Genomic DNA, 17,259 nt, shown 5'->3' with positions numbered 1-17,259 from the left:
GGGGATCTTTGTGCAGTTCAACATTATAAAAGTCTGCCGCCCAAGCAATAACCTGCTGGAAGGAAGTGGTATCTTCAGAAGGAGGGGGACGAGCTGGGTATAGGTCAGGATCGTTTGGGGTGTAAGGATAAATGGCATACATGTCCCAAGTTTCAGGATCACCTAATAGCCTCCCTAGCACCCTGGGGTCCGACTGTGGTGACCCTTGAGGTGAGACATCAAATGGGTTGTGTGTAGGAGACAATGGTGGAGGAGAATGAGGAGGGGCTGGAGGCCATGGTGATGGTGGTGGAGGAGGAGGTGGTGAAGGAGGAGGATGGTAGGCAGGGCTGGTGGCCTTGTCTTTATTCTTCTTCCTGGCAGGAAAGGGGAGGGCCAATGCCTCCTTGAAAGTCAACTCCCTCTTTAGAGGTGGGAGAGAAGGAGTAGCGCTTATGCACACCAGTCCCCACTTGAATCTAAATCTTCATCTGCCGAATGCCCATTTTTTCAAGGATAGGCTCGACAAGGGAAGGAGGGGTCAAAGACAGTTTGCAGTCTTTTGGCTCCGAGGCTTTTAGTGTCGAAAGTTTGGGCTTGCCTGGTTAAGGAGTAATTGGCACCAAGGTTAAAGAAGTCAGCTGCTGGGTTAACACCAAGGGTTGGGTCGATGCCGAAATATGCTCTTGGTCGAGGAAGTGTAGAGGTCGATGCCGAAGGCTTGGCCTTTGGGGTAATCTTCCGGGCTGGGCCCAAGGGCAGGGCAGCCGAGACCGTCTTTCAGATCCGACCATGTCCAGAAGGTAGTCCCAAAACAGGCAGCACCCGAGGGGTGGTCGGTCAAAGGAGCCCAATCCACCGAAATTCGAGAGAAGTGCAGAAGTGAAAAAGTGCAATGGAACACAATAACGTTGAGAACATTAAAGAAACCAAAGAATCATATCAGAGTCGAAAACAGAGAGTGGAGGCACAAGTCTGAAACTGACAGCAGAGAGAAAACAATCCAACATTGGAGTCAATACCCATGTGCAATATCACCAAGAGGAGGAGTCACTCCACCTCATGACTCAAACAACTTCTTTGAAGAAAAACAACTTGCACAACTCCGGATCCAACACTAGATGTTAGAGCATGTGTATCTACAGCCATACAAGCCATCAAACAAACTGCTTCCTTGGGTGACCTTGGGCCCACACTTTGGCTAGTCCTGAGGTCAAATCATTTAAATCCACTTACATACTCAAGTCCCATAAGACATACGTCTTGAAGGTAAATAATATAGTTGTGAATGAACAGATAAGCACCTGGTTGTTCACTGAATTTTTTTCTGAAACACCCCCTTGCCACCAAAAATGTTCCAGGACAGTCCTCCTAATATACGTTTGCCACAACTGATGCTGTTCGAGATGATCTGTTGGAATAGATTGACAGGTCTAGGGCACAGGTCTTCTAACTTTGCTTCATACACTTGTTTCTGTCCTATTACTTGGATCCAGCATCTACTCTGCTTTGGCTTTTGATGCTTTATTATGATTTGCTGCATTTGGTTCCTGCATGCTTATGGCAGCTGGTTGCAGTGGTGCTTTAAAACAGCAGCAGATATGTTCAGCTGTGCTACATTTTAATATTTTGACCTTGATTTCCTTCGTTGATATTGACAAATTTATTGAGTAAAATGATAAAAATGGAGGGAAATACTCTGGAAAAGTTCCTCCATCGTGCAATCCTTATGATAGAGAAAAATAATTCAGTAGAGTCTTTTCTGGGTTTCGCACTGTGCTCCATAAACTAGACAATATCTGTTACCAGTGAATCTTAAAACAGGCCTTCTTTCCACTGTATTTAGCAATTAGTGATGGAGAGCTTGCTTTTCAAATTCTGGCCAAGTCTTTTCTTTACACAAGTGAACATGGATAAAGTGATCTTAAAGGGGCCATTGAGTGTAGAGCGAAACAGTTCTCTTTGCCAAGTCATGCATGTTTATTAATCACAAACAGCAAGCATTTTAGAAAGTCGCTTGTTTTGATGATGTCAGCTGTGGTTTTGAGGTCCACTGTGAACTCATCACTGTACCAACCCTTTAAGATTGGCATTTCCAATTAGTGATAGTGGTGGTACACTACAGTGGCCCTCCTCCTACATACTTACCGTGCCGGTCAAATGTCAGACCTTCTTCCTCTTATCGAGTAATGCAGAGTTTGCCTCAACTCATATTTTTTATGTTTTTTTTTCTGCTTCTTATGCCACTAAATAATTCTTCCTGCAAGTGCGTACTTACCTTCTGATATTCCTTTAGGATGATTAAAGCGCCACAGACCCGTCAACACAGCATCACGGCTTGTTATATGGAACATGCACCTAAAGAGAAAGGCCTAATAATCATCAGCATTCCTTCAATCATTTTTTTTTTCTTGACTTACAACATAGACTGAAGATTAATAAATATGGGTAATGCAAATAGAAAAATCTTAAAGACAAAATAGCAATTGTTTACTATTTTTAACGCTAGCATCGTGCCATGTCTAGCCATGAAAAACAACCCAGACAGATATTAGCTTGTGCTGACACTTTTTTTTAGAAAAATACTGATACCTTCATCAGACGTTTAACGTTTGCTCTTTTGACAGATGAGTGATAAGAAACAAAATAGACTTCTGTTTTTCAGGGTAATTTTTTTTTTTATTTCTTTTTCATTCTTTTTTTTTTTTTTAAAGCTCCGCCCACCCCGCCCCAAAAGTGCAATCTTTGTACTCCCATACTTTTTTTTTTTTAAGGACAGCGTTTACTGTCCAGCCGCCGGAATGTATCCGTTGGGGGTCTGAGCTTCGAACAGGTTTTTCGCTTGCAGCCCCCTTTGCACACACAGTAATGAAAACGCAGAGACACTACTGCCCCAACTAAGTGCCCCAGCCTGATCCACCAATCCCAACAGCCGGGGGAAAAAAAATAAAAAAGCAACATGAGAAAGAAACTCCGCCGAGCCCCCCAGGGGTGAACAGCTCCCAATTCAGTCTCATTCCCTGCACATGTGATTCGAGAGAGGAGGGTGTAAGACACCATCACATACGAACATGACTGTCAATAAGGTGTTGTGAGACTGTCTAGTGCCAGGACCACATACAAAGTGGCCGCGTGCAGGGGGGCTGGGCAGTAGGGTTCCAGGTTTAGCAAGGCAAGGTTTATGGGGTTACCCATGGAAAGCTTTGAAGGCATCCGCACAATCTGATGAAAATAGTGAAAATGTAAATCAGCGTGTGGCTAAGGGGTGTACAGGCAGATTCTCCATATTTAGTTTATTGGAAAGTATACGTTTTTAAGCCCAGTATTAAAAAAGCAATGAGCTTGGGCACCATGCCCTTCTTATTCAGAAACCTGTGAAATGACTTGCAGGTGCAATGGCTTGGCGGAATGTGCGCTAGGCGTGGGCTGTGTTTGTGAGCTGCATGTGAATGGTGCTGTCACAATATGGCTTCTATTTTGGCTGTGATCTCAGAAATTGACTTGCCTGGGAAATTGCAAGGCTTTATACGCCCTCTGTGAAGAGTAATGTCTTTTACCACAGTCCCTTGGATGCAATCTGGCCCCGCCCTGCCAGTAGTGCCATTGGTGGTCTTGTCCTAGACCTAACACGTCATCTCCTCCTGTATTATGATGTTCCAATGTTACTTGCAAGTTGATTGTGATGTCGAAATGTGACTTATCCACGGGCTGTGTAGTCACAAAGCGACTGGGATGCAGACTGTGATTTCGGAAAATGACACACCAAAGCTGTAACATCACAGTGTGACCTGAATGAGAATTGTGGTGCCAGAATGTGGCTTTTAAGTGGATTACGAGATCACAATGGGACTCATCTTGACTGCAATGTCAAAACGTTACTCATATGGAAACGGTGGTGTCCGAATGTGACACGTACATGGATACTGGTGACAAAACTAGGCATGTGCATGGGCTGTAATTTAAGAACCAAGCATCCTTCCTTATGCATTGTGTTGGCAGAATTGGTATTCTGAATTGATACAAATGTTCATCAATTTCTGATATCACAGTTTTCAGGCAGTGCAAATATGGTCATTTTAAGGGCTTCACATAGTTCCAAGTCAGTGGTATAACATTTTACATCATAAACCATTCCTAATGCTAGCAAAACGTATCAAACTGACATTTTCTAACATTTCTGTGACCATTTACATACACCATGATGCTCATTTTCTCTATTGCTTTTGCCAAATGGACTCTGATCATAACGACGTTTGGCATTGCAAACATAAAATGGGCAAGTGCTCACATCTGGAGGAAATACATAAATTGGGCTAAAAAGACCTAGGGAGCTGCCAGAGGCCCTTGGCTATGAGTCTAGCTTAGCAGCACCTGAATTTACTACTTAGCATCTTAAGCGTGGCAAGGGGTTAAGGGTTCACACAAAATGCTGCCACCCCCACAGTTCTTTGATCATCGTTGCAGGTTTCTGCACAAAGAGGGAACTTACTTTTCTAAAAAGCAAATATAAATTTAAATAGATTCGGAAAAAATACATATATTTAAAACACCCTCTTTTTCTCCCCGTGGGATTACCCCTCCCCTCATTCAAATAAATAAATAAATACAAGAACATTTCCACTGGATTTGTTTGGGGTGGGAAAAGAGCAGATTATCCACTCTACACTACCCAGAATTCTTTGGGCTGTCCTGCCATCTTGGATAGGGATTTGGAACCCCATGCCGACAGAACAAAGCTAGCTCTGGGTAGTGAAGAGCTGCCTTGTTTTAACTTGGTCTGATTTTTTTTTAACTGATGTTCTACTGTACATCTCATGTCCTTGGCAGACGAAGAAGGAACGCCCATCCCAACAACATCATAAAATCTCATTTCAATACGGAACCTCTTAAAGCGGACGATTCTTGTGAAACACACAACTGAAGAGAACTCTGATTATGGAACACGTTCAGCAACCCTCCTGTAGTGGTCCAACCCACCCTCTCCTACCCCTGCATCCCTCAGACCAAAACCTCCCCCCTGTGCAAGAGAAAAAAATCTTCACTGAGTCCAAAGGACCCAGTTAGTGCTAAGAAGGACCCTCTCTCTCAGTGGTCAAGAGACTTCATCAAAAGCAGCTAGACATTGGTGAGGGCAGGCTCCCCTGCACGCAAACAGTGAAACAGAGGGCATCCACACTCGGCCACCAATGGAATCTCCATTCAGGCACTTGCAATCAGAATCTCTATCGGGAACAAACATGCCTCTACCCCAAACGCTCGCGAGGCAAAATGTGCAGAAGCAAGAAGTGCTGTCTTTAAGTCGTGCTGATGGTCTGGTATGTGCAGCCTTGCAGCCAAGCTTGCAACAAACTCAAGGATCCACTCCCTCTGTGGTCAACAGATGTAGTCTCTTTCAAGTCACATGAATGGTAGCTAGGCCTCCTCCCTTCCTCCCTACTATCAAACAACATTCATTGCCTTATATCATGACAGGCACGACAGAAACAGACCCCTGCTCGCCTTTTAAAGCTTTCGATCCATATTGATGAGAATATGAAGAAGCGCACACTGAGCAGAAGTCCAAGAGGTCTAAGTTCCTCTGTCCACACTTGCGTTGATTTTCAAGCAAGAGTCAGCAGAAGATGGTTACCTTGAAGGCATTTTCTCCATCCTCAGAACATTTCTCTACCAGGAGCAAACAGGATCACACTAGGGATGCTTTTCTCCTCCTAACACTCTGCAGGTGCCTTGTTGGAGGTTCTTTGGAGAGCTCTCAAGTGATGAAGGGTGGACATACTTTGGCATTCGCTGTAGATCTTAATGGGGACATACATACAGTGGTGCAATGTACCTGCGAACAGGCGAAGGGTGAAGTTTACAAAACACACTTCTAAAGACAATATAGTCTAGCTCTCCATTTTTGTTTTCTGCTCGGCCTGGAATATACATTCACGTTTTTCGGTCCTTTGTGTTTCAAGCAAGAGGGGCACACAGAGGAACAAGAGACCGAATGTTCCTAGGTTATAGCCCAGCAAACAAAGAGTATGAACTATGGTGTGGACGATGATGCCCTATTTCCTAAGATTTTCTGATGGCTGAGTTACCAAGACAAGAGCAGGCCACAGAGTATGTGAGGGTCCCCACGCGGGATGAAACTCCAAAACACTCTAATTTTGTGCCCCTGACCTGCCGCGTGCTGGACATCTGCATTGCCAGTGTCAGTGGGTTATCGCTTCTGATGACGTGCCCCCTAACCAGACCAACGAAAAGACATCTTGAAGGAACTGTGGAACCCACTTAGTTTCCCACTTTGACCGTTTTTTAAGTTTAAAGATTTGCTTAAAAATCCAACTAGGCAATCCAGGCAAGTCACAACGCTGGATCTAAAGGCCTGGAAATTCCATTAAATGCAGGAGAGCTTTTGGACTCCTAGAGACTACCGCGTGGCATGAAACCTGTACAGGTGGCATCAGGTTCATAAACGCACACTGAGAGCACTCTTAGAAGGCAGGCAGGCAGCTGTTTTGATCCTTTCTGTACCAAAAACTTGAAAACGGCAAAAAACATCCAGTGAGCTGTGACTGACCAAGACGCGTCAAGAAGGGTGATAGGTCTACAGAGTCTCTGCCAACACTTTAGCACAACCTGATTTTCTTTAAAACGAACATTAAGAAATAAAAATTCTGAGCAACAAGGACGCTATCGAGGCTCAACGCGATCATCCAGTGTATGCTGCGTTACTACTGACTGGGTGGTGGTGATAAAGTTAGACCTGTCAGACAGGCTAAGGCAGACTGGGCTTGGAGATGTGCGGAACCACCCCTGGACATGAATATTGGAGGGGAGAGTTCACGGTTAGTGCAAATGCCCAGGACTTGTGCTAAAGTGTTGCCTACACTGACTCCAGGAAATGCTTACTGATGGAAAGCTCCCACCCACACATGCACACACACGCACACACATACGCAACTGTTCCCCAGATCCCAAATAAAGGTAAAAGCAGTTTATCAGACAGAAGCTATGGTATCCCCATGGTGTAAGTCACATGACCGAACTCTCCTGATGTGTTCCATGCTGGGGTTAATGTGAACCAAGTTGTAGAGTGGAATTTTTGGGAGATAAGAAGGCTTTACTATTTGATTAGCAATGCACATGGTACTCAAGTATTTCTTCAGATAGCAGGTTCTATGTTTGCTGCTGCATGTAAATGTTTTGGGGGTCAGACAGAGAGACCACATGAAAGGCCATGTTATTGGTCCTGGATTAGAAATAGATTCTTAGTTGTGGGAACCACCTTTGTGGTGGATAAATAGCTGCAGAAGATTTCTTGCCATGCCACAGACTATTAAAGGCCAATATTTAGAGTATATCAACAGACTGAAGAGACCTACTCCAAATTCTGCTTAGAATTGGAGGTTGGGGAAACAGGATAAGGCTCATGCTGTCTCTGAAGTAAGGTAGTTGGAGAGCAATTGAGGGAGTGGTGCACAAGGTCAAAGGAACACTGTGTAGGAGAGGTAGGACACTGAAAGCACAAAGGGATATCACAACTTCCTATTACATTAGGAATCTCAAGTGACGGTCTATGTACAAGGCCACACTCGATTTGCATATGCGGTTTTCAGCCAGTGCTTAGCAGGAGGGGTCCCAGAATACAATGGGTTTAAGGAGGACTGGTGTTAGTTTAAATGCCAATAAATTGAGCTGTGATCAATGCAGCCAGCACAGGTGCTTTGCTCCAAAACATATGCTACAGATGACAAAACTACTGAGATTTATAGGGCATAGGATGGGGTACAGGATCTCAAATGACACGCTTCAGTGACTGGCATAATTGCCAAAAAATGTAACTAATGATGCAAAAAGATTTCTATTTCCCATGGCTGGTGGGCTAGGGTGTCAAGAATTGAGCCATGGAGATTAGCAGTATGTCTGGATCTAGGATGTGCATCTATTTGTTGTTACAGGTGGTGTTTGGATGAAAGAGTAATGTCAGTGAGTGACTGAGTTTGACAGTGTTACTGGTGGTTTTGTCCGTATAAATGTGTCAAACTCAAAAAGAGAGGGTTGGCGAATCTTTTGCATTGGAAGCTGATTGGTGGTATGCCTGTCTGACCATGCAAGAATGTATATCTGTGTGCTTGTGAGCATGGGTGTGTAAATCCACATGTGTGGGGGGCAGGTTCAGGAGTGTGCATGAGTCAAGTTGGCTTTCATGCACCAGCACGTTAGTTGGTCTTCATGTGGTTATTCCCTTTTTTTCTATAAATTGGTGAAGCCATAATGCATGTATCTTTACTAAAGAATGTGCTTCTGTGTTGTTGTGTGTATGTCTTTGTAAATCTGTGTGCATGTGATGGTCTGTGGGTGTAGACGTGTAGTGTACTTGTATGGGGTTGACACCCTTATCTACGTTTGGCGGTGTGCCAGTCTGCCTCAGTGTGTGCTTTAGGTAGTATGTGGCCCTTTTTTCTGTTTTGGTGTTTGCCTGCCTGTAAATGTGGGTCTGTCTCGCTGTGAATGTATGGTTCTGCTTTTTTGTTTTCATTCTAAACCTCCACGGGACTGCCTGTGTGATCTGTGTCTCTTTTCTTTCAGGTCCTGTGTATGCACCTGGATCTGTGCAACTGTTTCCATGTGTCTGCCTAGGTTTAAGGCCTTACCTCTGAGTTGTCAGCCTTCCTCTTGTAGGTCAACAAAGACCATGAGAAAACAGGCAATTGCTAGTGTCCAGTAGAGAGAAACCTCACATATCTTTGGTTCCTTCAACCACCAGAGTGCTCATCTCTACAGGAAACTGAGTCTTGTTTGATGCTGTTTCAATGGAGCTTGCAAGCAAAGCCATGTAACTGTCCAATGAAATGTCTGTACTGCCTATGTGGATCAATCTGGGCCAATTGCATCTGATGCCATCCACAATACAGGCAAGGACTGTAGCTTTTACAAAGTGAAAATATTCTAGAGGGACCAAGACAGCAGAATAACATACGTACGTACGCCTGGTGGTTTGAAGAAATGGCTTCTAGTTCTTTTCACAATTTCCATGGGGTATCACGTGGAAATTCTTAAAATGTGTTACTTCAAATCCCGTTAAAACCTATACAGCAACTTCTGTGTGCAAGGAGAACAATCTCTGGTGCGGGTTACCTGGAGTAGGGGGCAACATTTGAAGGCACCAAACAATTAAAATAGAACCTCACTCAGGGCCTTTGCCTTGAAAAATCTAATTGAGCGAAACATATGCAGAGCTATGATGGGTGAAAATCTGAGTGGGATTGGGCATGCGATCATATGTTTGATTTTGAATGCTTCAGATGCATCCTCAATCATGGAGTAGCTTTGAGTCTGCAGTGTATGTCCCTGTTTTGTTCAAGGCCTCAGCGCCTTTCAACAAATAAATAAGTAGATGAGTGTAAGAACAGGATAAGTTCTGGCCTGAAGGGAACCCACTGAGCTTAAGGAGGACCAGCTGTTGACCACTTCTGTCATGTCCGGCAGTCAAAGAGGCAGAGAAATGGAAACGTAGTCAGCCGGCATCAGCCTTGCGCTGTGGGTCACAATCTGTGTGTCAGATAACTAGTAAACATTGACCAAATCAGTTCCCACCACTCACTGCTTTCATTTTCACTAGATTAAAGCAAAAGGGTCTTTCGACCACAATCTAATTCCCTGCTTGTGCAACGATACACGCAGCACAAGTGCTAACACTCCCTTCCACTTCTTTAAGCTCTTGGCTAAGCACCCAGCCCCACCAGGCCTGCCAATGCCCACCAAATGATCCACCATTCTGCTGGGAATCCAAACAGGGGCATGTTGCTTTTGACAGCTGCAGATTACAAGGCCCACAGACAGGACTTGAAAACCTTAGTGTCCTTTTTGAACCATCATTGGTATAACCTCTGTCAATGGCAACCACGTTTAGAGTTGTTTAGGTGCTGAGTCTGCCCGTCTCCTTCCACATGAAAAGAAAGACCTTAGGTTACAGGACAGACTAGCTTTTCCCAACTTAGGTAGAAAGACATGTAGATCTGCCCTAGTGTAACCCAAAAGGTTGAAGCCCGACAGAGCTGTTGGAGTGTTGGGAGGACATGGGATGCTGAATGCGCCTCGGGGTACCCTCTTTGCTAGCACTGGCTGTAAGACATTTTAAAAAATACAATAAAAATGAAAAACAATAAAAACACAATAGAACCCATAATTCCTGCCTAAAATTTCAAGCCTCCTTTAGAAGTGCAATCCACTGTGAGGGGTCAGATAAAAGTCACATAAACTAATTAGCACAAGCCTCGTCTCCTTTTTTTGCCTACATACTCCCCCCGCCACCCCTTCCAACCACTATTTTCTCTGTTTCCCATATCACCCCGCCCACCCCATACCGCAGAGTAGAAAAATAAACCCCTTCTTGCTTTGCTGCTCTTTCTATATCTTTTCTCTCCATTTAATGGTTTCTTATATATTTAAATATATCTGGTAAAGTCCACTTGTAAACACCCTCTAAACGAGGGTTAAGATAAAGGGAAAGTCATCGGATCGATACTATCCCTACAACTAAGACTCAATAGCTTTATATTGCTTCGGAAACATCCCACGCTAATTCTTCCCGGACCACAAAATACACTCTTCCTCCGATACTCACAGTCTTTCCTCACAATGAAGTGCTCCCTACTGCCCGCCTGTAACCCAGCCCTAAGAATGAAATTGGCTCTAGGTTCTTAAATTCATTAGCAACAGACTCCGGGAATAGGGAGACTGTATATACGTTCCGCTATAGTACAACCATGGGGCTGGGAACACAGGGCTTCCAAACCTTGGCTCTCCATTTACAAACAATTGTAATTTGGTTGTATTGACATAAACCAAGACTCCTGGCATGAGGCTCTGGAATGAGATCTGTGGTGTCCCTGGTGACACACAGTTACCCAGATACACTACTCTACAATCTAGCCCACAAGAGACCACAACTGCAGTGTCATCAGTCCGATCCTACAAAAAGAGCAGAGATCTCTTGAGATATTCTGCGATCTAGCTCTAGAAAACAATATTCGCTCTGAAAAACAATATTTGCTCTGGAAAACAATATTCATTGCTCTATCGTAAACGTTCACAAATATCTGCTGACTGCTTGCATCGCTGTACCTAGCTGAGAAGGGAAGAAGGATGAGCACCGAAGAATAGAGGGCACGAAGAGGAATTAATTCTCGACAAATCTCATAATACGCAAACACACAACTGAGCCTCAGCTTTTAAATATACTCTTCAAACCAGGCCAGGTGCCAAGGAACCTTGACCTGGAAGTGCATAGAAACTTCAGTGGAGAATTGCACAGGAGGATTATTTTACACTACGTCGGTATTCAACAAACTTTCTGTAGGGAAAAACAACTGAAATTTCATGCATTAAATTATATACTACGTGAGGGTCTAAGGTGATCCATGAAAGTTGCCTGAGCTTCTATGTTTCCCCCTACAGAAAATGTCCAGAAGGCTATAATGGTATTGCAGAAATTTCCACAAAGCACTGTAACTGTGGTGGACCATCCTCCCTAGAAACTCCTTTAGAAACGTGGAAGGCCTCTGAGAAACTGGGGTCTATTTCTCAGACATAACCTTCAGTAAGTTGTGAAATCCATCACCTCAACTTTGGCCCTTTCTCCGGCCAACCACCCACCCGCATATTCTCACGACCCTAGAAGCCGACTCCTGTTCCAGGTATTCCCACCCTTCAAGAGTTTTTGCCATTTCAAGTAAAGTAAGGGGGTTTTGTTTTGCCCACCATAAAAAATAAAATCTAGTTTGCAAATAGGCTGATATGGGCAGGCAAGACGTCTTCCAAGTTGGGTGTTACAAGAACACTTCTGCCATAAAAATCTCATCGGATTCAGAACAAGCACCCTCTCTCTCTCTCTGTTAAAACGATTCAAATAGTCAAGATTCTTTGTGAAGTTGGGAGAGAGACAGTCAAGTTACTACCGTTACAAAGAGGAAAGTGCTAATTAGATTTTGTGACACCTCATTGTACATATATATATATATATTTATATTTATATATATATATCTTTTTTTTGGTTTTTATGAGAGTCTTGGGGCAACTTCCCCAGCTACGCTCCCTTCTACATTCTCTCCACCTGGAGTTTCATTTCTGGAGCTATTCTCAAAGTGCATTTCTTGTCCTATTTCACGGGTGTCCTGGGCCACAGGTTGCGGCACTGAAGCCGGGGTGCCCAGGCAGCTGCCGCCAGGGTTGACTGGTAGTGCGCAGAGTGCTAGGCCGCTGACGTCTCTCACCCGGGGCTTGCGGCCCCGCCGGGATGGAATCCCATTGCAGCCGTCCTTCTTAAGGTGCCTGTGCAAGTGGTCAGAGCGGACAAAAGTCTTCAGGCAGCTCTCGCACTGGTAGGGTCGCAGCCCCGTGTGCACGCGCATGTGATTCTTCAGGTCGTAGTTGTGAGCGAAGGCAGCACCACACTGCTGACAGAGGTAGGGCTTCTCCCCAGTGTGCTTCCGCATATGCACCTTCAGCTTATCCTGCCTGTGAAGAAAAAAACAGAAACAACATCTGAGAATCAGTCTATGGACACACCTAACCACTGTGACACAAAGTGACAAAGACTCCTTCCTTATGCTTCCTAACTTGGTTTCACATGGAGAACAATAGCCTAAAGTGCAATAACTCTGAGCAACATGAACAACAATGGCACCAGATTCCCTAACTCAGCTGACACAGACAACAAAGATCTTAGATTCTCTAACTCTGTTGCAACATTGATGACAATGGCCTCAGATTAGGTCATATGAATGCAACGTGAAAAACAATGGTCCCCGATTTCTGATCCAGGTGCAACATGGACAGCAACGACCCAAGGTTACCAAACTCAGCTGCAGTATGGGTGACAATGGCCTCAGATTGCCTAGCTCGCTGCAGTTTAGACACAGGGTCAGACTGCCTTGCTCGACTGCAAATCAGATAACAGCCTCAACTATCATAGCTCCCCTACAGCAAAGACAATGGCCTCTGATTGCCTAATACATCTGAGACAAGGACAATAAGGCCTCCGATTCCCATTTCCAACAGCTAAGATCACACATAACCTCCTAAAATAACTTGAAACAATCTAATCTGATACTTACTTAAAACCAAAACCAAAATCATTCTATTAATAACAAAATTAATAATATTGAACAAGTGTACAGTTGATTGAGAACAGACGATAATAATTAGATCAAAGTTCCTATAATAGAGAAGAACAAACACGTTTAATTTACGTTATTTGGTTTCTAATAAAAATATCGAGGAGTTTAAAACAAAATTAGAAAGATGTCCCAAATGCTTATGCCTTTTAATTGCTTAGGTAAATAGTAATATTTGACAAACTAAACTAGAACAGGAGTTGTTGACACTGGCAAAAGACCACTGGCCTGCTTTGAAGTTTGGCAGACAGGTATGAATATCCAGTCGCTTTATTACAAGTGCATTATAAGGTAACAGAGTACCTGCCTGGCAGACTCTAAATCAGCATCATATTTCTTTCCAAAACATAAACTGTGACATCTACGTACAGCAGGGAGATTGTGTAAGAGGCCTGCGATTTTTAAGATAGTGTTTGGTGCGAGATGGGAGCTATAATGGGGAACGAGCACACTTTATCTTGAGGAATTTGAGGATTTATACATCATCTTTGTGGTAAATGATGCAAGATAAGAAAGTGGAAATTAAATTGGCTTTGGGGTTTGTAACTCATATTTGCTTAATTTCTATTTTGCTGGCTTCATTTGTTTTAGGGTCTACAGTATATCTTTGCCCCTCACATGGTGAATAGGCTTTACTGTAATCTCCCACGAGCTTTAGCATTTTGTAAACAGGCCTTTACATTTTGTTCTTGTCCTGTCACATTTGCTGTGCATTCAGAGACAGAGGTCAAATGTCAGACTCTGCTTTACAAGGAAGCTTGATGTTTACTTTTCTTTCTTCAAAGAGAGAGGATTTATCAGACAATCTGCGAGTCTGAAAGTAAATGCTTTTTTCTAGCACACAACAAAATTTAAGTCTGTAAATGAACTGTGCAAATATTTCAGAATATATCAGAATTAAGAATGCACTAATGAAACACTTTTTTGCCATTCTGAAGTGTGCTGGAAAATTGTAATACAATCAAAACAAATCAGTGCACTAGATGATGCCATTTCCACACATTATTGTTTGTGTGCTGGATAGTTTTATCAGTAAAACTGTATGTCTGTGCAAATGCAATGGTCATTTTGATTGAAAATGTATAGTTCATAATGCCAGTGCACTACTGTACCATGCATACTCCACTCTAACTCTCTGCCACTCTACGCTCCTCCACTATATGACATTTTATGGCACTTCACTCGACGCCACTCCACGCTACTCTACTCTATGGAACTCCACTGTACTCTGTGCCACTCCACTCTACGCCACTCCACTCCTCTCTATGCCTCTCCATGATACTCCACGCTATGCTACTACGCTCCACGCCACTTTATTCCACTCTACAATACTCCAGTGCACTCTATTCCACTCCATTCTACGCCACACTATGCCCCTCCACTTAACTCTACGGCACTCTATGCCACTCCACACCACTATGCCACACTATTCCACTTAACTCTAGGCCACTCTATGAAACTCCATTATACCACACTCTACGCCACTTTACTCCTCTCTAAGCTACTCCACACTACTCTATGCCACTCCACAACACTTTTCTCCACCCGATGCTCCTCCACTCTATACCATTCTACGACATGCCACTCTACTCCACGATACTCGTCTTCACTCTATGCCACTCCACAATCCTTCCACGCTCTCCCACTCTTGCCACTAAATGTTGGCCATGTGAACAGCAGCCATGCTGGAATACAACAAAACTAAAACACACTGGCACAGGTAACAGCTCTTGCATAGGCAGACCTATTAGCTTTGCCATTGCTTGTTTTACTTAGTTGACAAACAGAAAATGAAACTACTGTTTCCTATGGAGTGGAGGGAAAGGGAACAATGAGAAGAGAAAAACAGTAATACTGGATCTTAAGTCACAATTATGTTTGGATATTTAAGTTTGTACAGACTACACAATTAATTATACTAACACAGATGGAGCATCCCAGACAGGGACGGACTTCACTAAATGTAAGTTAAAGTGCTTAAGTGTGCTACGCAAAAAAAAAGCCCTCTGGTATAAACTGGCCCAACTGTTGGCTGTCCCAGCAGACTAGGCAAGGGATTAACTAATCTAATCACTAAGCATAGTAGTAACAACTAGTTCTACTACAGTGCATAGTAACAGTGCGAGATGTTTAGGTATGATGTAAACAGATATTACTATTACCCAATTTAATGACAAGCTATTATTTATCTGGGAAGGATGAAGGACTTAGCCAGCCCTGCAGAGACAGGAATCATGTATGTGACATACGTATATATGTGTGCATATATATATTTACTGAAAAACAAAGGATAAATGGACATTATAGTTAGGTGAAAATGTCAGTTAGAACATACCTTTTAAATGAATAAAACCTCTGCAATTCACCAGTTATAGTTATTTCGAGTAACTGTAACTCATACCCTAAAGTAACTATAACTTGTGTCCCTGCAATGTACAGTGTTGTCCTTAATAATGCTATTTTAGATGTTGCAGTGATGTCATCAATGGTGTCATAGGACATATATTGAGTGAAGTAATACTTTGAGATAATTAGCATGGTGGGGAAGCTAGTTATAGTTCCTTTAGGGCAGGGATTATAGTTCCTTGAGAAATCTATAGCTGGTGAATTTCAGTGGTTTTGTTAGTTTAAAACAGTATGTTTTACCTAACATTTTTACATAAATATAACACCTATTTAACCGTTGTGTTTTCCAGTGAGTTTTAACGTTTTTTTTTTTTAATGCAAGGTAAGATATTATGACCATGCCTAACTTGAACGTCACTTTAACCACATTTTTTAGTCAGTAAATTTCTTTTTTTTTTTTTTTTTTTTTTTTTAACATGAAGTGATATTTTATTACCATATGTAATGCCACAGCCACCCCCTCACAGGCTGGCAACCCCACACTGCACACAGCTTTGGACTATGCCTGGCATGGGTTGCTCGCAGGCCAGGCACTGTGCCCATCAGCCCCTTTTGACGGGATCGGGAGATCAACATATATAGAGCATATGTTTTGGCTTTATTAAAAAATACCAATAATTAATATGAAATGTAAACTTCAATGATCCACACAGTACAATGTTTAAAAAACATGATTTTCATTAAAATGTAATAAAGTTTTATTAAAAACGCATCAACATGTTTTAGTCTTTTTAAAACATTTTTCAAGATGCAAATGCAGCCACACAGCCTATCGCAAGGGGGCTCTGCACTCCAACTGATGAGCATAGGCCCCCAGCTAGGAGTGCTTATAAACAATATGGTGAGCTCTCCTGGGGTCATGGATTTAATATACTTTTCTTTCAATGTTGTTGGGGGGTTTCTCTGCTCCCTGCAGCTCCCCACAACATTATAAATATGCTTGGCGGTGGCCCTGCCCCTTCTAGGGACATCAGCAAGCTTAAAAAAAAATAAAAAAAAAAATAAAGAAAATTAAAGAGCCCTTCTCCTCCATAAAAAAGATTGTGCCTCTCCAGTCAGCCCACTGAGGAGTGGGGGGTTATTTTTTTAAAGGGCGGGAGCCTGCGCTTTTAATAAACAAAACGATTACAGCAGATTCACTGCAAATTTGCAGTAAAATATTTTTAAATTATGTTTTCGGACCCATGGTATCCCTACCCTGCCCCCTTATATCTTTGTTTAACCTTTTATTTTCAGGTTAAGGGACCGAGTCCCAAGTCCTAAGATGAAATGCACAAAGTTTTGAGCCTTATTTCATGAAAACTACTGAACGGATTTACATCAAATAACAAAAAAAAGCATGCTTTCTGCACCAAGATCTAGCTTTCTGTCAAATTTGGGGTAAATCCGTTCCGCTGTTTGGGCTACAGCTGCGTCCAAATTTCCTATGGAAACAAACACATACAAAATATATTCTGGCGGTCATTATTCTGGCTACTGTATGTTTCTAGGACTATATTTAAAACACAACATTCTGCTGTAATTCCCAGTCAATACAACTGCAACTGGTGTAACAGCAAAGGTCTTCTTGCAAATTTATTTCCTGTTCCTCAACAAGGTCTGCCTTACAGAGACTGCCCGGGTATCTTGCAGAAACACCGCAATCCACATCCACCCAGACCCATTCAGAAGAACAATCTTGCTTTCTTAGAACATGCTTTGCCTCATC

The 17,259-nt window shown here is 42.9% G+C and overlaps 1 protein-coding gene across 2 annotated transcripts in view; it reads right to left on the bottom strand.

The window, feature by feature from the left end:
• Positions 1-2,399: 2,399 nt before the first annotated feature.
• ZBTB7A (zinc finger and BTB domain containing 7A) overlaps positions 2,400-17,259 on the bottom strand; it is a 113,579-nt gene continuing 98,719 nt past the window's right edge. Inside the window, exon 4 of one of the 2 annotated variants that reach the window (XM_069216316.1) lies at positions 2,400-12,486. In XM_069216316.1, the coding sequence (XP_069072417.1) occupies positions 12,027-12,486 (460 nt within the window). In that variant the 3' untranslated portion in view covers positions 2,400-12,026. The remainder of the gene's footprint in view (positions 12,487-17,259) is intronic. The other variant, XM_069216315.1, reaches the window with a different exon arrangement.

This window comes from Pleurodeles waltl, chromosome 12, assembly GCF_031143425.1.
Source record: "Pleurodeles waltl isolate 20211129_DDA chromosome 12, aPleWal1.hap1.20221129, whole genome shotgun sequence".
Classification (NCBI taxonomy): domain Eukaryota; kingdom Metazoa; phylum Chordata; class Amphibia; order Caudata; family Salamandridae; genus Pleurodeles; species Pleurodeles waltl.
This window is presented reverse-complemented; position numbering and strand designations above follow the sequence as displayed.